This window comes from Mucor velutinosus (assembly GCF_035048745.1).
Source record: "Mucor velutinosus strain NIH1002 chromosome Unknown tig00001544, whole genome shotgun sequence".
NCBI lineage: Eukaryota > Fungi > Mucoromycota > Mucoromycetes > Mucorales > Mucoraceae > Mucor > Mucor velutinosus.
The window spans coordinates 1,642,490-1,663,677 of NW_027041908.1; the positions used below are offsets into that span (position 1 = coordinate 1,642,490).

At 40.7% G+C, this 21,188-nt stretch overlaps 8 protein-coding genes across 8 annotated transcripts; 3 read left to right on the top strand and 5 right to left on the bottom strand.

Moving 5' to 3' along the window:
• Window positions 1-344: 344 nt before the first annotated feature.
• On the bottom strand, window positions 345-1,784 carry ATC70_005844 (uncharacterized protein; the record flags this gene model as incomplete). Its single annotated transcript, XM_064825127.1, has 6 exons — window positions 345-386; window positions 486-873; window positions 931-1,419; window positions 1,475-1,532; window positions 1,589-1,628; window positions 1,689-1,784. 6 exons carry the CDS (start codon window positions 1,782-1,784, stop codon window positions 345-347), a joined length of 1,113 nt encoding a protein of 370 aa, XP_064680504.1.
• A 307-nt stretch (window positions 1,785-2,091) lies between these two features.
• Window positions 2,092-3,231, bottom strand: ATC70_005845 (uncharacterized protein; the record flags this gene model as incomplete). The annotated part of the gene is made up of 3 exons (XM_064825128.1): window positions 2,092-2,180; window positions 2,230-2,482; window positions 2,536-3,231. 3 exons carry the CDS (start codon window positions 3,229-3,231, stop codon window positions 2,092-2,094), a joined length of 1,038 nt encoding a protein of 345 aa, XP_064680505.1.
• Window positions 3,232-7,334: 4,103 nt separating this feature from the next.
• Window positions 7,335-8,382, top strand: ATC70_005846 (uncharacterized protein; the record flags this gene model as incomplete). Its single annotated transcript, XM_064825129.1, has 3 exons — window positions 7,335-7,340; window positions 7,404-8,244; window positions 8,312-8,382. 3 exons carry the CDS (start codon window positions 7,335-7,337, stop codon window positions 8,380-8,382), a joined length of 918 nt encoding a protein of 305 aa, XP_064680506.1.
• Window positions 8,383-9,568: 1,186 nt separating this feature from the next.
• Window positions 9,569-10,837, top strand: ATC70_005847 (uncharacterized protein; the record flags this gene model as incomplete). The annotated part of the gene is made up of 1 exon (XM_064825130.1): window positions 9,569-10,837. One exon carries the CDS (start codon window positions 9,569-9,571, stop codon window positions 10,835-10,837), a length of 1,269 nt encoding a protein of 422 aa, XP_064680507.1.
• A 608-nt stretch (window positions 10,838-11,445) lies between these two features.
• On the bottom strand, window positions 11,446-12,872 carry SAC7_2 (GTPase activating protein (GAP) for Rho1p; the record flags this gene model as incomplete). Its single annotated transcript, XM_064825131.1, has 7 exons — window positions 11,446-11,684; window positions 11,737-12,171; window positions 12,229-12,344; window positions 12,405-12,421; window positions 12,483-12,662; window positions 12,731-12,762; window positions 12,830-12,872. 7 exons carry the CDS (start codon window positions 12,870-12,872, stop codon window positions 11,446-11,448), a joined length of 1,062 nt encoding a protein of 353 aa, XP_064680508.1.
• Window positions 12,873-15,579: 2,707 nt separating this feature from the next.
• ATC70_005849 (MFS domain-containing protein) lies at window positions 15,580-17,470 on the bottom strand (the record flags this gene model as incomplete). The annotated part of the gene is made up of 5 exons (XM_064825132.1): window positions 15,580-15,677; window positions 15,739-16,391; window positions 16,454-16,779; window positions 16,838-17,012; window positions 17,076-17,470. The coding sequence occupies 5 exons, from the start codon at window positions 17,468-17,470 to the stop codon at window positions 15,580-15,582; spliced, it is 1,647 nt and encodes a 548-aa protein (XP_064680509.1).
• A 224-nt stretch (window positions 17,471-17,694) lies between these two features.
• On the top strand, window positions 17,695-18,615 carry ATC70_005850 (PseudoU_synth_2 domain-containing protein; the record flags this gene model as incomplete). The annotated part of the gene is made up of 4 exons (XM_064825133.1): window positions 17,695-17,806; window positions 17,892-18,180; window positions 18,240-18,421; window positions 18,494-18,615. The coding sequence occupies 4 exons, from the start codon at window positions 17,695-17,697 to the stop codon at window positions 18,613-18,615; spliced, it is 705 nt and encodes a 234-aa protein (XP_064680510.1).
• A 16-nt stretch (window positions 18,616-18,631) lies between these two features.
• On the bottom strand, window positions 18,632-20,713 carry ACC1_1 (acetyl-coenzyme-A carboxylase; the record flags this gene model as incomplete). Its single annotated transcript, XM_064825134.1, has 4 exons — window positions 18,632-18,669; window positions 18,719-19,174; window positions 19,264-20,173; window positions 20,240-20,713. 4 exons carry the CDS (start codon window positions 20,711-20,713, stop codon window positions 18,632-18,634), a joined length of 1,878 nt encoding a protein of 625 aa, XP_064680511.1.
• Between the last annotated feature and the right edge of the window lie 475 nt (window positions 20,714-21,188).

The window sequence follows — 21,188 nt, forward strand, 5'->3', positions numbered from 1 at the left end:
CTTCTATATTGATACATGTAACTCCAAATATACCCGTACACGATACACATTCATATCCCTGAGTCCCATTTAAATACACAACAATTCAACACTTACATGCACATATACAAACATACATATACACATTGTTCACTGGTTGAAGAGCAGTTATCTGTCTAAAATGATCATAAAACACAATATCCAACATGCATTGCTTACATAGATAGATATAATGGCTTCCAAAATGATAGTTTAATAAAACTACAACTCTGTTAGTAGCAGAAATCAGATTTTTATTCGAGTAGGTGGATACTATTTCGTGTCAACATTTGAACTTTTTTGTTTTATATCTTACCAGATTTCGTTTAAAAAACCTGATGCTTTTCTAACCGAGCACGTTGTTCCTCCTGCAAAAACATAATAGTTCAGTATTCATGAATTAGACTCTTGTATATGTTTTCTCTCTCGCTCGCTCTCCCTTTCTCTTTCCATTCTAGCAAACTTACTGGTGATATCTCATTATTGTTGTAGATTAAAACTACCTTTGACGGCTTCTTTTTACCACTGGGTGTAATGGCTGATGTTGTGCTTGTAGGAGCAGCTAAAGGCGGTGTCATTGGGTTCTCAGAGATGTGAGGCTGTGGTGGTGACTGAGCTGCAGAGAAAGGTTGTTGAGGAGGTGTAGTTGCAGGCACTGGAGCTACAGCAGCTGGTTGAGGTGGTGCAGTGGCAGCAGCTGGAACGTAGTCTGTATTAACTGGAGGCGGTACTGATGTAGCTGTTGGCATTGGCATAGGAGGCGCACCAGCACCCATAGGATGAGGAGGAGGAACAGGAGGCATTGGCCCCGGTGGACCAGGAGGATATCCTTGATAGCCCCATTGACCAGGATATCTATACATTGATATGAGTGCCTTTTTCCATACATATATTTCCTCATGTGATACTTACCCAGCATTTGGAGGAGGAGCTGCATATCCATAGTTTTGTGGTGGCACTGGTCCACCTGGCAAAGGCGGTGCATTATACCCATTTGGAGGAGGAGGGTAATATTGGCCATAGCCACCCGCAGCAGGCTGTCCGTAATAAGCGTTGTAATTGTAATACTGTTGTGGTGGTGGCTGCTGTTGTAATTGTGGAGGCTGTTGGATGACGGCAGGAGCTGTAATGACAGGTGAAGCCGTGTTTGTTGGTGTCGTTTCAGCTGATGAGACAGCAGCAGCCGCGGCGGCGGCGGCGGCTTTATGTGCTGCCATTTGTGCTTGGATCTGCTCTAATGTTAACTCGCCATAATGTCCTGAACCGCTTGCTTTTGACTTTTTGTTGCCGTGATTTCCTGATATTCTAGCTTCGTGAGCAATCATATCTTCTTCAGGGATGCCTTCCATGCCAAAAATCTCGATATCCAGCTTGTCTCGTCCAGGTAAAGCGTTAGGAACTCTAAAGCGAGTTTGTTAATACATGCTGTGATGTGAAACTGGATAGCTGACATTACTTGTAGATGTCGATTTTATGGACTTGATGAGAATGCACAACCATACCTCCGGCAGTAGCTGACGCTCACAGTTAGCCTTTGTTTTCAAACTTGAATTGCTTAATGGGCACTTACTTAGCTTCTTATTACACTCTTCACATTTGAAATGTTTAGCCTATAGGTTATACAGGTGAGAACAGCTGAAGATGGTGCTCAATTCAATTCAAAACTTTACTCTTTGATGTGTCACTAGAACTTTGTCGTCTTCAAAATCCTTCTCACAATACCAGCACCATGGCCTCATAGGCTTCGACTTTCTCTTTTTTCCCATTGTGTTATAATAGTTTAATGTAGAAGAAAAAGATTTTTCGCTTGCACCAAGAATCGCGATGGTTTTAAACTACTGTATAAAGCAGTGACGTATTTCATCGATGCAATGGGAGTGATTGGGTTGGATGAAGGTGTATTTGAGGTGCAACTAGCTCAGACAGTGGTTTTTATTAAGAGATGATGAAGAGTAAATGTAAGATTGTATAGATGAGTAGGTAGTAGTCTATAATACCATGATATAAACGAATCAATAATGGATAATGTACATGTGATATGATAACTAAAAGCCACTCCAAGCTCTAATACCATCACCACCAAAGCTTTAGGATCAATGCAATCAACATGCCCAACCAGGAGAGACAAGCGAATAGAGTACAAGTCCAGCCAGCACCAAGGGCTGCAATCATGGGGGGGGGTGTATATCAAAGATAGGATACAAGATATACCATATCGAACGAATGTAGCAGCAGCAGTAGCAGATGCGCCTCTTCCAGGCAATGCATCAACCAGGTACGCAGTGACAACGGTAACCACCTGAACAGTGCCAAAACATTGAATACCAAAGGCAATGATAGCACCCCAGAGGCTCAGTCTGTGTTCTACCACCCAGCCAAAGAGCAAATTGCCTAGAGGACTAAAGATGAAACCTGTGATCCAGGCATTGGCGGTCAATCTGTCTTCTACTCTGTGAGCACCCCCCTACGAAGACGGCGAGACCTGATCAAGAGACGATCCGACACACGACTACCCACAACTGCACCAGATAAATTGCCAATGCCAGCACCCAGACAGCATGAACCAGTTTGCCACGACGAGAGACCATAGACTTGCTTAAATGCGTCTGGAAGAATAGCCTCTGTTGCAAGCATGGCGACAAAGAAGAGGGCAGCTACAACTGATGCCAGAAGAATGAACAGATGTCGTAGTAAGAGAAAGGCTGTGAAGGGATTGAATCTCTTTTTGGTTTGACCCTTGTTGGCTGCAATAGTAGATTTCCCTTGGGTGACAGTAGTTGCAATGGACATATCGCTGGAATTGAGCGTGCCTTTGGCAGACGCACCAGAATCAATGCATTCGTTGCTGATTACAAGCAATTCAATATCGAATTTAGCATCGACTCGAAACGTCTCTGGTGTAAAGAAGAGCGTAATCAAAAAGATGAATATGCCCAATGCAGAGCAGAACCAAAAGGTAGCTCTCCATCCCAATGGACTCATGATCAAAAAGCCCCTAACAATAGGTCCAGATACAGGTCCCAAGATCGCACTAAACATATACTTTCCAAAAGCTGTACCGCGCTCTTCCACAGGATATAAATCAGCAATGTAGCCAGTACCAAGAGATTGACCACAGGCGACACCGATGGATTGAATGCAGCGAACAACTACCAAAGCCCATATATTATGTACAAATGCTGCACCGATGGACGTCACTGTGAAGATTACCATGGCAATCAAAAACAAAGATCGGCGTACTTGATAATGCTCAGATATAGATGCCCATATGACAGGAGCAATTCCCAGGAACAAGACACACAAGGCAGCTGTCAGTGTGGTGGCCTAGGCTGAGCGTGCAATTCCTCAGTAACATATGGGAGTCCTATTGAATATGCTTCGATGTTTGATTCATTGAAAATTTAGTGCTTCATTTATGTATGTGCCTGGAAAGTAGATGGTAGAGGCAAATCCTGCTGTACAAGCTACAAGAGCCACACATGCCACTATTCCAGTCTTGACTCTTGGTGGCAAACTTCGCGGATCAGCATCTATGGGTGGTGCAAACATGTATTTTTGTTTGAAATAAATTTCAGCTTTGGCATTGTGTCGAAGGATGGCTTTTCTGCTGACAGGTACAATGTACATATTTTTGCTGTTTTGACGGTGGTATTTATAAGAAATTTATACTATCTTGGAGACATGTCTTACTCTTGATGTTTTACTTTAATCAATGTATTAAGCCAATCGCTGACAGCAGCTGGGAGTTTACATACGCATTACACATGGCTTGCTAATCAAGTTTCCGCAATTGCAAGTTCTTTTACCTTTGAATCGTTTTCGGGAAAACGATTCAAAGATATATAAATTGACAGGATCGCACTTTTTGGTCTACTCGATGATTTTATTAGTCAGTTAGACCATCATTATCGTCTCTTTTGAAAGCGTCATTAACAGCTATGATGGATCAAATCGAAAAAGGAAGGGGTCATACTATCCTGGGCAATCAAACGCATCTATTGTGTTACATTCATGCGTTGCTCCTTTGTAAAACGCGTCGCAATGGAATAAATTACCTCGCTTACATGCAATGTATTGGCAAGGTATTTGTACGCAACTAGACACTCCAATACTGGAACGGAATACATGCGTTCATACGGAAATCAACCGATGAGACCAACACATTGACGTTGTATTTTTCCTTCAGTAAATGGATCCCATTCTGGAGTATCTCCGTGTATATGGTACAATGCCCCACTCGAAGTGCACCGGATAAAATGTTAGAGCTAACGTGCATGCTTTATAAAGCCTCATTCAGAAATGTTATCATGCGCTTCGTAGATGATTCTATTGGCATCTCTTATTCTCTGCAGCAACTGACCACCATCTTGATTTTAGCCATATCAGAGCCTATACAGGCTGCCTCCCATTCTGGCTTCTATCAAGCTCTTTCATAATACAGTAAGAATTATCCTATGCCAGTTGAAATCTGAAGTGGCAAATGTTCTCCAAGAAACCATAAGCTTTGAAATTAGGAGCAGGCAATACATCCTGGGCGGTCTTGATAGCAGAGGAAGAAACAGCAGAACATACTCGATTGACAATGACACCAGTGAGGGAGACAAGATTGCTTTTGAAAGAAGCAAAAGCCATGGCGAATCTGTAATGAATATATAGCAATAGAAAAAAAAAAGAGAACAATGGGCTGTTCCTGTAAGTAGACATTGCATCCTTATTATACTTTTTCTGATAGGCATTAACGTTTCTTGCTGATATAATAGGTATCATTCATAATTGCTATCAACGTTCCGAGTATTTTTAGCTTATGGAACGCATACAATGGGTCAATCAATAAGAGAACCTTCTAAACGACACAATTGTTTGACCTTGATAATGAAGACTTTTTATAATTTCTCTTTGAATTTCAAAATCGAAATTCAAGCTTTGAAAGTAGCATGTTCCTATAACAGTTCTTTGCGTAGAAGATGATGGTGCAATTGGATCTTAGATTGGATGTGGTGATGATGAGAAAAGCGAGATGTGAGAAATTTGCAAATTCTGGACAGATGCTGTTAGTAAAACCTTTTGATTAGTATATAAACCTGGGTCATATGTCTATTCAAAGTTGTAGAGAATACGTTGGTTGAGTAGAGCATGTTTGACTTGAGGTTATTGAGGACAATGTGCATGACGATTGTGATGTACAAATGCTGCATAAAGCTTGAAGGTTCTTTCCTATCGTTCCAATAATAGGCTTTGCTTGATATCAGTGTAAGCAAAAAGGATGCAGAGGGAGATACTTACGCTCCTCCTCCTGACACTAATGCAACCTTTCTTTTACTCATTAATAATTGGTTGTTTAAAATCTACTTGATTTACCAAAATGTTATAATATCTGATTTAAAATGTCTTCAGAGAGAGTCCGCAGGACGACGCCGACATCAAGGGTAGCGAGATAGATCAGCTAGTATACATATACTGCATATAGACAGAAAAGCCATGTTTATATAAAGGAGAGGGGCATTATTTGTGAAGATGCAGACTGCAAATCATCGATAGGCCTATAGCGATTTATGTAAACATCCTAATAAAGATAATTGTTATTGTACCTTTCAAAAGTAGTTATTATACAGTAAACACAGCTCTCTCTCTCTCTCTCTCTCTCTCTTGATAGAATATTATTCCAATTTGAACCAATTTACCATCAGCGACGATACATATCATGGACGCTGATATCATCTACACAAAGCATTCAGTGGCATTTGTAATACATAGTTCGAGTGCTCTTTGTTGCACATGCTTTACAAGTATTTATGTGCCATGTATTTGTATATAGAAACACAGTGATTATTTCATAGCCTTGTATTACGACTAAATGTCAAAATCAACTTCAGTGTAACCCGTATTGCAATATTTTATCAAGTAAGCCCCTGAATTGTTGTTTTTCTCGGGCTCGAAGCAAAGAAGCAAATATACAACGAGTGTACAAGACTAAGGAAACGGATGAAACCTAGCAGTAAATGTTTTTCTGCTGCTTCTTTTTTCATTAATGTAAAGTGTCATTCTGTGCATTCATGATGTGAATGCATAACATACACGGAGATGTCATGTATGTAATGCGCCATCATGCTAGCGGTGCTTGTGAGTGATTCAACATCACATCCTAGAACCATTACATACACCCACATTGCTCCTCTCTGTATAATATGATATCCAATGTCAAGCGTCATAGATAAAAATTTCAACATCCATGCAACCGTTGATAGGAAGAAACGGTGAAGCGAGATAAAATGGATATATTGAGTGTTCGTCTAAAACGAAAGAGTAGTATTTAAAAAGAACCTGCTCTGGTAACCTGTTCAATACGAAGCAACACTACATCATTGAACGCCAAACAACTTGTCATCATCAGTCAGTACCTGCTGATATTGCTCTGCTTCTCTCCATCTAGTTGAAAGATGTCATTTTCTTATAAGTTTATATTACTACACGTGAAGAGGTCATTATTATTTATACAACGACTCGCAACAAATAAACAGAGAGAAGTAATAGTTTTGACTGCATTCAAATCACTAAAATTTCATTTTGCTATATTGGTTAAATTTTCAAGTTGAGTGCTTGACAGGCAAACAGAATTTTAAGTTTGTATTTGTGTGCGAATTCTTTCGCTTAAATGTAGTATACCATTGAATTATGACACACACGAAACTATTTATTGTTGATTTCAAACAAACCACTAAACGAAATGTCAATGCTCACCATTCTATTAAATCAGCGCTGTACACAAGAAAAAAAGGGGAGCAAGGCTAGACATCAGAAGCCATGATGGGCCTGTGTATTCATGTTATTTACAAGTTTCCTTTTATAAAAAAACGACAGGATGAGTGTAGACGAAATAGTGAGATGTATGTGCTGTGCAGCATTTTATTCAGGTTAGATGCAGCTGAAACGATAGTGTAGATTACTAAAGAATGATTGCATTTTTAATGATGTATTTTTAGTATTCTTGTTCGTCAAAAATTTCCTTGCAACAGATCACTGATCCACATCGCGTATCTACAACGCTATACGGTGCTGCTAGCATACATGCTGAGCGAGTTTCTGGACATGGAAAGAGCAGAACAGGGAGTAAATATCTCAAGAAGCCAACATTTTGGTGATGCTAGCAGTCATAATAAACAAAAAGTGTTACATCTGCATAGCCCCTTTATTCTTGTTGATTCATCATCGTATTTCAATATAAATACATCAACTTGAACAGCCCTTTTTTTTTCGCTTTCAGTTCTGGTTTTTTTTTTCTCTCTTCTTCTTTTTCCTTACTTGTACTCTATTCCAAAATGTCTGTAAGTGATAAAGATGGTTTCAGTGTCATAATAGAGGGGTTCTAAACATGGGATTTCAAACAGCACCGTGTGTTCAAACCTGTCATACTCTTCCATGATCATTCATATAGCACTGATCCATCGGGTGTAACCCATCGCATCCACATACCTTATGGAGATCCTCACTACACTCCGCTGATCCAGCAAAAAAAGCACAAAGTAGGGCTCATGCTGCAGACAAATGGCCGTGCATGGTATGATATAATCAAGAGTTCTCGATCGAAATACAAGACACCAAAGCCATCGTCCTACACCAAGAGACGTCATTATTACCAGGCAGGTTCCTCGTCCGAGGTGGATGAAGACGAAGATGACAACCACAGCACAATGACTTCCAGCAGCTCATCATGTACCACAAACAGTAGTAACAATTCCATCGCATCACCTATACCCACAGCCAAAGCCGCAGCTACATCCGCCACTACCAGCACGGCACCCACTAGTATGATTGCTCGAAAGAGAAGAGGAAACTTGCCAAAGACAGTAACAGCGGTGCTGAAGCAATGGCTGATTGATCATTGCAGAAACCCTTATCCAACCGAGATTGAAAAAACAGGGTTAAAAGATAAAACAGGTCTGACGCTGAATCAGATTAGTAACTGGTTCATCAATGCAAGACGAAGACTATTACCTCAAATCCTTGCTACAATGCATCCAAATCACAAAGAAACAAACGGCATGTTGCATCATCATCACTCACAGCAGCATCATCAGCACACGATTGAAGACGAGGATGACGATGACGGCGTCGATGATGACGAGGAGGAAGGGGAGGAAGAAGACGACGACGATGATTTAATTCCTATGCCACAACCACGAAAGAGAAGAAGAACGAATTTCCTGTACACTACAAACAATCAACAAGGTATATAACATAGCATTGGCAGTCTATAGTGCATTCTACGCATGCATACTCACCTTAATCTAAATAGCTCTTCCTCCTACGACTGTCGTCAGAAAGCGTAGACGTTATAACAAGAGATCCAATGCTGTATTATCATAAAAAAAATCATTGTTCCAAAAGAATAAAAATAATATGATTTGTATTACATGTCTAAAATGGCATGATAAATATAGAATTCCAATTTCGTAGGCGGTGTGCGTGTTTATCTAAAGTTAAGCTCAAAGGCTTTACCTTTTTTTTTTTTACACTATGTAAAAACAAGCCTAATTCGCAAAAATAGTAGCTTTATCAGGTGCCATTTGACATGTTGACAATGATAAGCATTTGATAATTTACAGTGAATTTATGCAGATGGCTTGCACGATAGGACATGGAAAAAACGAACCCAATAGAGTTTCCGTATGAAACCTAACGATGAATTTCATTATAAATGTTTAGAGTAAAAAAAATCAGGAGAGGATTTTCCATCTACACAATTTTCCTATTATACTAAAAAGCCATTTTGTGGAGAAATCCATGCTAGCCGTTCTTTTACTAATGCCTTCTTTTTCTGTAATCTGATTTTGACTGGTAGCCTATGTGCCATCTCGCTCACACACACACACACACACACACACACACACACACACAAACCTTATGTTGGAGAGTTTGCCATGCCTCCTTTAGATGTTTGTTTTCCAAATAGTACCAAGCCCATGTAGTATGCAATCGCATTAGTAATCCCATGGACTGAAATTAAGCTTTGAATTAGAAAATTCTTTCGAGACGAATCAAGTAACTCAGTAAAGTATGGGGGGGATTCATTTAATCTATCCGCTTCCTTCCGTTGTATACTACATGAGCATGAAGGAGCGCAATGTCCAATTCTTATTTCCTGATATGAAATAGATGTTGTCCCACATGATCCCACCAATCTATTCAATGATTGATATACTCTAAAAAGGATGCCTACTGAAAGCAAGCCTGGATCAAATGTGAATTTCCCGGTTAGATGTGCCGACCGATCTTGATCCCGTTTTTTTTTTTTTTTTTTTTAGTATGGATAATCTCTTGTCGCAGGCTGCTGTCCAACCTTATATGTACACAACCAAATTGACGGGTGAGACCTTTGCACCCAAATGAAGAAGCATTGGAAATGTTCCCACCTCCCTGTTGCCACAAAGTATAAATACAGTTCCTCATTTCCATGCTAATTTATTTGTTACAGATAAAATCTTCCTCTTTCTTCTTTTTTTTCTCTCTCTTTCTTTCTTTCTTTCTTTCTTGTTCATTCATATACCAGCACATGTCTACCACTACCAGTAATCTACATCATCATTTCCTTCATATTCCTCAACAACAACAACAACAACAACAACAACAAGATATGGCACTTAAAAGAGTTGCGTTAATCAAACGTCCCCCACTTGTGCGCTCTTGCTCACCGAATCTCAGTGAAGGTCTTCATCGCACAGCATCCAATGCAAGCTTAAACAAGCATCATCGCAAGCCAAAGAAATCCGTGCGCTTTTGCGATAATGCATCGTTGGAAAATGTCCGCCTCTTTCTCAAAACTCAAATGCCAAAAGCTTGTCGCTCGGACCCTGCATGCTTGAATAAACAATATACGTTCCGTATTCGTCGACCCAATTGGCCTTCGTCGGCTCTCAAGAAAAGACACAGCGATGGAGGCGCTGCTGTACGCTTGGAAGATGTTCAGCTATCAAGGCAACAACAACAGCAAGACACACGGCATGTTACTTTATTAGGCAGCATCCAGGTAGCCAATCTGGCGTTTCAGAAAAGGGTCATTGTCAGATACACATTGGATGATTGGAACACGGCGAAAGAAGTTGAAGCGCAGTACCAAGAGCCTATTGCCCATAGTGCCAACACCTGGGATCGTTTCAGCTTCAAGATCGTATTGGATGCAAACACACATGCAGCGCATGAATCACTGTATTTGGCGGTCAAGTACAATGTCAATGGCCGTGAATTCTGGGATAACAACAACCACAAGAACTACCAGGTTGATATTGTACCTGATGTCGAATTGGATCTAGAAGATGCTTCATCAAACTCTTCCTCCTCCTCGGATGACGATGATGATCACATCTTTGAAGACTGCATCACTCATGGAGAAGAAGATGACGATGCCCAAGAACCCGATATTCAAGAACTGCAACAGAAGCTACATCTCACCAACCTCAAGGAAAGATATGATTTCAGCAATGCTGCCACCCAGAAGCCATGGTCTCCTCCCTTGTCACCCACTACGCCTGCTGATACTGCGCCAATATGGATTGGTCATAATAGCAACAACACTAACAGCAGCAATCACACCAACTACTTTGCATCACAAACCGCCACAACAGGAGTACCCAACAAGAGTGAAACTGTTATCCCGGATGCTGTTCATACTCGTCCTAGCGACGATACAACTGCAAGCCAATTCCACCATTTGATCCACAAATACTGCTTTTACAATGACCACAAGAAGCCATCCATCTTTACACCTTATCACTCTGATCCTCCTCGCTGTTCATCACCAACACCAAAGGCTATCCGTTCTTGAGATGGCATCAAAAATACCCGTTTCTACTGTTTATTTTCATTTTGTGTATTACTTTTACCCACCCTCAAAATTCTAAAAACAAAAAAAGTTTCGTTATCATTTGTGTATCTGTTTTATATATATATATATATATATATATTGCTAATAAAGTACTCTTTTTTTTCATTTACTATTGTACCAAACTATAATTACCCATCTAATATGCAACACTAGCACTGTGTAATCTGAACATGCTGATGGATGATGATCTCTCTCTCTCTCTCTCCCCCTAGTGTCGGTGTGAACCGGCACCCAATTAAGTTTCAACATCACCCCATCTTGTTCAATTGATACACATTATGAATTACAAATGAGCATGCAGCGCCTCTCGCGGCGTCTAATGACGCTTAAAGACACACTGCTCTTTCGATTTTCTCCATGGACGCTTGTGGTGAGATCCAATTGACACGGTAAATGGAACAAAATGACGATTTATTTTAAGCGTAATCCATCTTTGGCAATATACAAGAGGAGTAAAACTGTTTGTGTTGTACACTGGTAAACAATAAACAAGGTCATGCATTGTTATTGTATCGCACCATTGGGAAATTTGTGTTGTATTGTGTACGCTAGGGTGCAGCATTGATATCTGGTCTTGCTTCTTTCGGTAAAGAGGCCTTCTTGCTGGCTGCATTTTGCTTGCGACGAATAGCAGCAGGTACAAACGCAAGTGTTTCCTTTTCTAAATCTCTTAACTGGGGTTCGGCTGAGATGACAGGCGTGCTAGCATGTTGTGTTGTGGTTGCTGGTTGTTGGGTAGTGTGTGATGGAGGTTGCTGATAATGTACGGGTGCTGAAAAGTGTTGATCTAGATGTTTGCATAAGAAATTGCATGACACAAATGAACGAGCACGACTTACATGGCATGATTGGCGGTGGAGGTGGTGGTGCAACCATCATTTGAGGTGGTCGGAATCCATGAGGAATAGGTGGTGGAGGTGGTGGCACGCGTTGCATACCCTGTCTAAGTGGCCCTCCTGGGGGAGGTGGTGGTGGAGGACCTCTCACATGTAGCTGCTGTTGTATGATGGGATTCAATTGCTCCTCAAACGGTCTATAGGGTGGAGGCCCTGGTGGAAGTGGGATCTCATAGTCATCATCTGATTCTGTCAAAATTTTTGCTGGCGGTAATGGTACATCCACTTCTGCATGATCTTGATCTATACTAATATCGTCGTCTGAACCATCCTCTTCTTGGTCTGAATCCTCGGAATCATCATCACGCGAGCTATCTGAATTACTGCTACTCTCATCCCCATCGTCCCCATCTTTTGTGAAGGAAGAAGATGGTTTTTCTATCAACCAGATGCGTCAGTAAATCACCTCCAAGGAACCTAGGATCAAACCCTAACCCTTTATCTTTGCTGGCACAAATGCTCCTCGCTTGGGATCGTAGACTAGTTTTCTAGCTTCGCCTTCATGTTTTTTTTCTTGTTCTTGCATACGAGCAGCATAAGCAGCTTGAGCACTAAAATTGTAGTCATTGTCAGCTGTCAGCTCAACAAAGTTGCCATTTTCTCGCAATTACCCTGTAAGCTCGGTTGCCTATACACATCAATTGAGGTTAGTATTGAACCAACAAACTATACCCCCTGCTGAGCTATACCTTTTTGGCCTTCTCAATCTTGCTGATATCACTTTTCAATCCTTCTAAACGCGCTTGTCCTGCCTTGTCCAATTGCCCACTATTAGCTAAATGCTCTAATCTGGACATCTCTTGTCGCATTTTGCCGACATCTTTCTTTGCCAATGCTGATTCACGCACGCGTTTGCGATCCTCTTTATTCTAATACGCACTGTATTGGTACGCTTGATTGATGTTTTTTTTTTTTTTTTTGATACTAGGAAACAAACCTTTTTCAATTCTCGTTTACGTTGCTGTTTACCTAATGAACATAAATTAAGAAATCGCTAAGTATACTGTTATCAAGCGCCATCGCAAATATACTTTACGTAGGGCGTCAGCAGGGTTCATAGATCGCTTTGATTTTCCCATTATTGTTTGGATAATATGTAGATGGTTCGAAAAAAAAAAAAAAAAAAAAAAAAAGAATGCCTAATGAAAAAAAAAAAAAAAAAATTACGCTAAATTGGGTGGGCAGGGAATAATTTCAAGCAGCGGTTGAACAAATGCATTTCTTCAACTGATGTATGCTTGCCTCTAGCCATCTAAGCGAATGATACCATATCAATTTACCTTTATAAGATTAATCCTATCTCTTGGATAATACTCAAAGAAAACTAGATTTTAATACTAACAAAAAGAAAGTTTCCCATCACCAATTAGATTGAACGGGCCGTTGCCAATGATTACATTGCAAGAGTGGATCACTTGATTTTTACTTTATTTTTAACTCTAAAAACCAAGGAAGAGGTTACCGATAACGACCTTTTAACACGGGCTTTCATAGCGAGACACTCTTCTCTTTTGTGTGCTGAGAGAGATAAGCATGTATGCCAATCATTTCATTGATTGTATAGTGTTGCATGAATAAAGTTTGTTTCCTTTCTCTGATTGTATGGCTGTTGAATGGACGTCCTGGAAAGTGCAACACAATGCTGGATGGCATTATTTTCCCAACGGAATCTAGGTTATGGTAGGAGCTGATCTGATCTGAAGAATGACTCACTCGTTGTTGGATTGATATTGCTGAAATACACTAAAAAGTTACTATTTCACTATCTACCACACGAAGGCCTCCTGTGGCCGACCTGTAACTGCGGATCTGACTTCTCTGCAATTCTATACGTTTGTATCGAGGAGTACAATTCGTCTATGGACAGATGGTATACTTGCATTGCTTCTCATTACTCAAAACTATGCGAAATTCTGGATTCATTTGATTCGTGTTTTCTCGCGCTAAAACCTGTTTTAGACAGTCAGAGTAACACCAAACAAATGCTCTCACCCATCCGTTACTTACTAACACCTTTGCTTCACTTTTTTGAGATTGCCAAAAACCGACTCCAAACCATGAGGGGTTCCTCGTCAAAAACATCAAAAATCAAACGACCGCGTTTTTGACGCAAAAAACGAAGACTTTTACTATGGCATGTATTAGTTCAAAATGTTGCTATGGACCCAGGGCAACCCTGGAAAACACGTGTGTGATAATTTCATATGACCAATTTCTACATTTTGAACATAAACCTCGTTTCATATTATTGACGATTGCTCAGTAAGGTTTATCATAACACCTATTACAATTAGCACCATCAGATGCGCCTCTAAAAGTACTCCAAGAAAGCTTAAGGGAGTTTTTTTTTTTTTTTTGTAGGGGAGTCGAGCTCCAGGTTTTATTTAAAGTCCTTTAAATGTCATACTGAGGGATAGAAAAGACTGTTGGTGGACCCAATGTCTGCAAAGAAGGGGAATAAGATATTTTTGAATTAAGTTGGGAAAGAAATCTACTACTAATAAGGTGCGACACCTAGAGCCAAAACAGTCTTGCGGAAATCGTCAAAATATAGATAATGGATAGAGTACAAAACACCAAACGAGGACATCAGTACTACTTCAAAAAATCAAACAACTTGCGTTCACCAGGATTTGAACCAGGATCCTCCCGTTGGCATACGGGAGTTTCTACCACTTCGCCCTACCACCAGGGACGCTTAAGGGAGTATGGGAAAATCGTCCAGATTCATATAGTCAATTCTAGCAAAATAGTTCATACAGGTCGATTTTGCTTAGAATCTGGCCAATCTGGAGCAGATGCAAAGCGGAGCTTCAACTATCTTTTTGCTGCTGCTGGCAAATGTTTGACCATCCTCATCATCGAGGGAATCCATGCTTTTGAAAGCTCAGAAGAAGGAAATTTCGAGTTGAGCAGTACTGAGGTTTTGTCTGGCACTATTATTTTGCTCCTGTCGCATACTATGTCTTATATTTTTTACACCCATTGTAGTTAGAAGATACAGATTTGACGGTTTTCCTGCCATGACAAGGATGAACTTTAAGCCATTTTCCGCGGTATAGAAAGTATGGCTGTGGATAGTATGCTGATGTTAGATAGTACCTCTGTTTATATCACCAGTGTCGATGTGTTAGTGCACAATCACTTCAGTATTGACGATTGTGTCCATGGCTTCAACAGCACTGGCTATTACGAAGCACCACAGCAGAAACAACCACCAACACATATCTTGGCTCTGCAGAATATCAAGAGCTGTCAATGAAGTACGATTTTTCTTAACTGATGGCCATCGATGGAGCAAATGGGCTTTTTCAGCCTTTTCTAGAGTCTACTTTATCTAACTGGAGCTTTATGACACGCTCATCAACTGACAACTACATCTCCAACAACAAAGAAAAAAAAAAGAATAGCAATTTTTTCAAATAAAATTCTACTCATATTAAGCCATGTCATGCACAAAACAGGCCATCTCTTTCACGAGATTGTTTCCAATTTTATTCAAAAATCAGAAAGATTATCAAATTTGTGGGTGTTGTTCATAGTGTAAGCGAGTGTGTGTGTGTGTGTGTGTGTGTGTGTGTGTGTGTGTGTGTGTGTGTGTGTGTGTGTGGATGTCATTTATTTGATGGAGGAGTATAATGTCTGTGTGTGTGTGTGTGTGTGTGTATTGAATTATTTATATGGCATGTTCGTCGTCTTTGTGTGTATTGTATATATAATAAGGGAAAAAGAGAAAGAAGGGGAGAAGGTATCTTGTTGTGTACAAATTGTCTTCTACTACTGCTACTACAAAACATTCTTTCTGGTCAGATAATCAAAACGTTTGAAAGTATAGCCAACAAATGCAAGATCCTTTTGAGCATTAACAGTGTCTGTTTGATATCCTGTTGAAAAAAAAAAGTGTTTAATGCCTTGACATGAACAATGAGACAATATCGAAAATACCTTGGTTATCCACAGCATCAGGTACAGCATCCAGTTCTTCTGTAGGAAAGTAGCTGGTATCCGTAATACTTCTTAATTGAGGTATATGAGGTGATCTTTCATTTCTAATTTGTTCCCAATTGATACCGTAAAAGAAGGGATGTTGCTTAATTTCATCGGGCCCATTTCTACCAAGACGCACTTCAGGGTCGCAAATCAATCGACGTATCAAATCCTCTGCCTCTCGGCTAATGGGTTGGTCTTCAGGGAAGATCAATGTTTCGCGCCAATTCATAATCTTTCGGTATGTGTCATGGGGATTCTCAGAGCAAAAGGGAGGATAACCGCACAGACATTCAAACATGATGGCTCCCAACGACCACCAATCACACTCTTGACCATAGCCTCGCTGTAAAAAGATCTCGGGTGCAATGTAATCTGGTGTACCCACTGTAGAATAAGCTAGTGCTCTACGGTTCTTTTTCCATGTAGCAATCTTTTCTTTTTGCGTATTGAGGTTGATGAAATCAGGTCCAGATGAGTTTTGTGCTCCCTCCAACAGACGCTGATAGTATTGAGAGTCGTGTGTCTTGTGAAATCCAGTGGATAAACCGAAATCTGACAATTTGATATGACCATCCTTGTCAATCAGGATGTTATCTGGTTTGATATCACTATACAGAGAGCAAGATGAATACATGACGTCCTTTACACATATGCATCCGGTCCACTTTACCGATGAATGAATCCCAGGTTGTGAATAGCCTCCAACGCCAACACAATTTCTGCAATATAGAATCTTGTCACAGGTTCACTGAATGTGTCGTATTTGATTAGCATGGTCATCAAATCACCACCAGGTAAGAACTCCATGATCAAGTACAGATATTGTGCATCTTGAAAAGAAAAGTAGAGTTGAACAACCCAGGGTGAGTCGGCTTCGGCTAATACATCGCGCTCTGCCTTGACATGGGCCAATTGGTCTTTTTTCAACATTTCAGATTTCTTCAGTGTCTTCATGGCATAAATCTTTCCGGTGTCTCCTGCTTGTACCAATCTCACCTGGAATAGACTTTGTCTGAGATCACGGTTCACTCTGCTATCATGGATGCGCACTCACCTCACCAAAGGCACCTTTGCCAATCACCTTTACTGTGACAAAATCTTCAAGGCCAAGTCGGGTTCTACGCAATCTTAAATACTGAGATTCTTTTCTGCCTAGCGACTGAAGTTGTCTCTTTTTCTTTTCCTCGCTGCAATGCTCGTGTGCTAATTTGTTTTCAATTTCACTGCGTCTAAAAATGAAATAGAGAGACACACGTTTATAATTGATGCAGATGCGTATCTTTAATGCATACCTTTGATTTCGCTCGTAAGCTTGATCAAGAGCAGTTTTATAGTAGTGTTCTAAACGAAGTTTAGCTGCTGTAGCTCTGTCCAACACACTTCTTGGGAAGCCTTCAGTGGACCTATTGAAAGTGTCCGGCTGCAATTGTTGTTGCTGTGGTTGCTGATAGAAATAGGTAGATGCGATACCGCCATTGTCCTGGTGCTCATTATTAGCATAACTTTGAAATCCTTGCTGCTGCTGCATCATTTGCTGCTGCTGCTGCTGCTGCTGCTGTTGCTGCTGTAATACTTGTTGTTGGTGAAGCTGCTGTTGTTGTTGCTGAATGTACTGCTGCTCCTTCAACTGCTGCTGTTGTTGTTGGTATTGCAACTGCTGCTGTGGGTTTGTATACGTGTAGTCCATACTTTTTTTTTATCCGCTAGAATGAAAGCGAAAAGGAAGAAATAATAAATAGTGCAAGTTGAGGGATGGGGATGATTGGATTACAAAACATTCGAATTTACAAGTCTTGCTCAGAGAGCCATTCAAGGATTCTCCGCCATGATTTCGTATCTCCATCATAGTAAAAGAGAAGCAATTACAAAGCCTCCCCTCTCCCCCCCTTTTTTTTTCATCCCGTTGCTCCAATGAATTCTTACAATAAAATCCTCGAGGAAACAAGAAGCATGGTTTCTGGCTACATGTCAGGTCTTGATCCATCTCATGACATGTACCATGTTGATAGAGTCACTACTTTGGGTATGTGTGTTGGTTGCTCGAGACATTGCTTGCTTCTGGTAACTGACATGATTACTGCGCAATTACGGCTTTGTGTTTGTTACAGCTCGTTGTATCGCAGCCGATTTAGCTAAGGATGTCACTGTATCTATCGATTTAGAATTGGTCGAGTTGGCTGCACTTTGTCATGATGTGGGTGATCGCAAGTATTATCAAGGAAAGGAAACTGGCGGTCAATTGATCAAGACATTTCTGTCTGATCTTGGTTATGCAAAAGCAGATCTTGTTGCCAATATTGTAGACCATGTTGGCTTCAGTAAAGAACTTGGCTGGGACGACGAAAAAGACGATGCTGCAGAGGTGGAATGGAGGAATACCTGTTTAGAGCTGCACGCGTACGTTATGATAGTGGTAGAGATATCATGTTATCATATCTAAAATACTCTGTTTTCAGGGTCCAAGATGCTGATAAGCTGGATGCCATTGGCGCTTTTGGCGTCTTGCGCTGTGCAGCTTTTAGTGGGGCTAAAAACAGACCATTGTATGTACCAGACCAAAAGGCCATTGAGAACATCTCGCAGAAAGATTACCTTGATGAATCCAACAAGAATAATTCGGCCATCACTCATTTTCATGGTATGTATGTGTGTATGCGTTTTATTTTATAGTGATGTGTGTATAATTGATATACATTATCGCATATGATAGAGAAACTGTTTAGACTTAAATCCATGATGAGAACTCCCAAAGGAAAATCCTTGGCAATAGAACGTGATAGATTCATGCAAACTTTTGTGGATCAGATTAATCGTGAATTTAGTGTCATCTAGGTATTGATCTCCATCCTTAATGGCCTTGTACTTGTGGTAGTAGAGGTCGTTGATCTTTCTGGTGTTGTAACGTGCCTTGATAGATTCAATGGCTGGCTGCTACTTTCAGCGTGCGGTGGCAATGAGGGTGGTTGCTCATCCGCTGCAACTGATAATAAATTAGGATAGGAGAGCGGTCTTGCTCGCCTCTTATGACTATGTCTCAATTGTTTGTTTTGTTGTTGTTGGGTAGTAGATGCTGACTTTCTCTTTTCGAAAAAGACCATCTTTAGCTTGTCCATGATATGGCTTGATCTTCTCTCTCGTTTAGGTATGGCTGGTGGTGTGGATGTGGATGTAGGTCTGCTCTGGACGCGGGTGGCGGTTGGCTCGGCGGACGAGAGATTTGACATGTCTACATCTTCTACCTCAACATCATCTTCTTCATCTTCTGTATTGGATAGCACACCATGGTCTTCTTCCTCACCAACTGCTTGCTCTGTTTCGATTTGAGCTTGAGGAGATGAAGCATGAGGCGCTGATTCTTCAATCACATGTTGTAGTATTTGAACTGTATGATCTAATCAACCACATCAAAATAATGGGTATGAGCTTCTTTTTTTCTAGCTTCTTTTTGCTTTAAACAACACAATATATAGCGCTACTTACTCTGGTTCGCAGGAGAGGACGTAGATGAGGAAAATGGATCCGGCAATGTTTCGGAATAGATGACAGGAGACGATACAAGTGTCGTCGAGTAAGGATCAGCGACATGGAGTGGATTATGTAATGCAAAATCAGAGGATTCTGGAGATTGTAAATTCAACCCAGAATCTGCTGGAGGTGCAGTTGTTACGGTAATCGATCTCTCATGGTGCTTGTTGTTGCTGTTGCTGCTGCTGCCTGTGCGAAAGATATTAATGACTTCATCCGCCTCAGAAGCAACGCTTGCTTCTAGGTCAGAGTACGTTCTACAGATAGGGCATTGGAATCCAGGGTAGCTCTGTAGCAAAGGTCGAATGCATTTGAAATGATAAGTATGAGAGCATGGAGATACAAATAGTGCTTGAAAAGGAGCTAATGCATATAAACAAATACAGCATTCATCTACATCATCATGACAGCTGGACGTAGTGGTGGTTATAGTGGTATCGTTGCTGGTTTGCATGTTTGTTAATTTCTTGAGTGGGATGCCATCTGATGCAGGTGGTGAATTAATTAAGTCATTAGTTGGTGTATCAATGATTGTATTCCTTAAATTAGCGCTTTCCTCTTGATGCTGCTGGTGCTGATGATGAGAAGAAAGAGGGGGTGTTGGCGCTGTTGCTTGAGTCAAATTACGGAGATTTTGGAATGCGTTCAGGTTGAATGAGAGTGGCCGCTGTCTGCTTGATCTGTTCAATTCAAATCGCATTTTGACGGAACGATACATCTCCTCTCTTCCGCCTTGGAAATCAACGCCCAATTGCACAATATCGCCGTCGTGTAATTCCACAGGGCGGCTCTCACTTCCTGCTGGACTCAGTCGAACATGATTCAGAAAGGTACCAGAGGATGATTTGGTATCTCGAATATACAGCTAAAAATGTCAAAATTTCAGCCTTTGTCCCCAAATTAAATCGGCGAACCTCTCAGTATTCTTTACCTTGCCATCTGTTTCAACCCACACTTCACAATGACATCGAGAAACTACTTTGCTCTTGAAAGACATGCAATTCAGATTAGCATGACGCTCAGAGTATCGGCCAATGCGAATAATGGATCCAACTGGGAGCTGTCTGTCGACGATATCAAAGATCAAACTTCGACTGGGATTGTCAATGTTTGGCACAATGCGGACATGAACTTTGTCATTGGTGTGTTGATCTAACGAGGAGGATGCAGATGAAGCGATTGTAGCTCTTCGTTTGGCTGTTGATTCAGATCTAGATGCTGTTGGTCTCGGGTCGGCTGCTGCTGAAGAGGATGAAGATGGCGAGGCAGATGCTGTATTTCTGGTGAATCTTCTTGCGAGCAATGCTGATGCTCCACTGAGCGATCTTCTTCGAGCGCCTTCTACAGGAGCCCCGCTACTCGTTGTAGTAGTAGTAACAGTAGCAGTGGATGTCGATGGCGCCATGTTTCTTTATAGGAAATAAGTATGTAGAATATAAAAGAAAGAAGGAAAAAGGGAATACAAGATTTTTGTTGAGTGATTTAATTCTTAAAAAGGCGGCGGTCCCCTAAAAAAGGTTAATCGATTTCATCAAATGTACAATATCACAAACTGTTCCAATGTGTGTGTGTGTGTGTATGTGTGTGTGTCTGTGTGTGTGAGTATGTGTGTGCTTCTTTTTAGTTCTGTAAGCTGAAAAACTTGTAAATGATGATACAAATATTACTGTACTGTCCCACACGCATGAATATACAAAGAAGATCACACTGAGACCACATACGAAATGATTGATATTGAATCATCAGGATGAAAAATTCCCTTGAAATTCATGCTAAATATGTCTACATGTTGGAAAAAGCACAGCAATATGTAAAGAAATGAGACAATAAGTTGATAGCAAATTTCTCCATGTAGGTTTGAGTCCGTACAGATCCCTTTC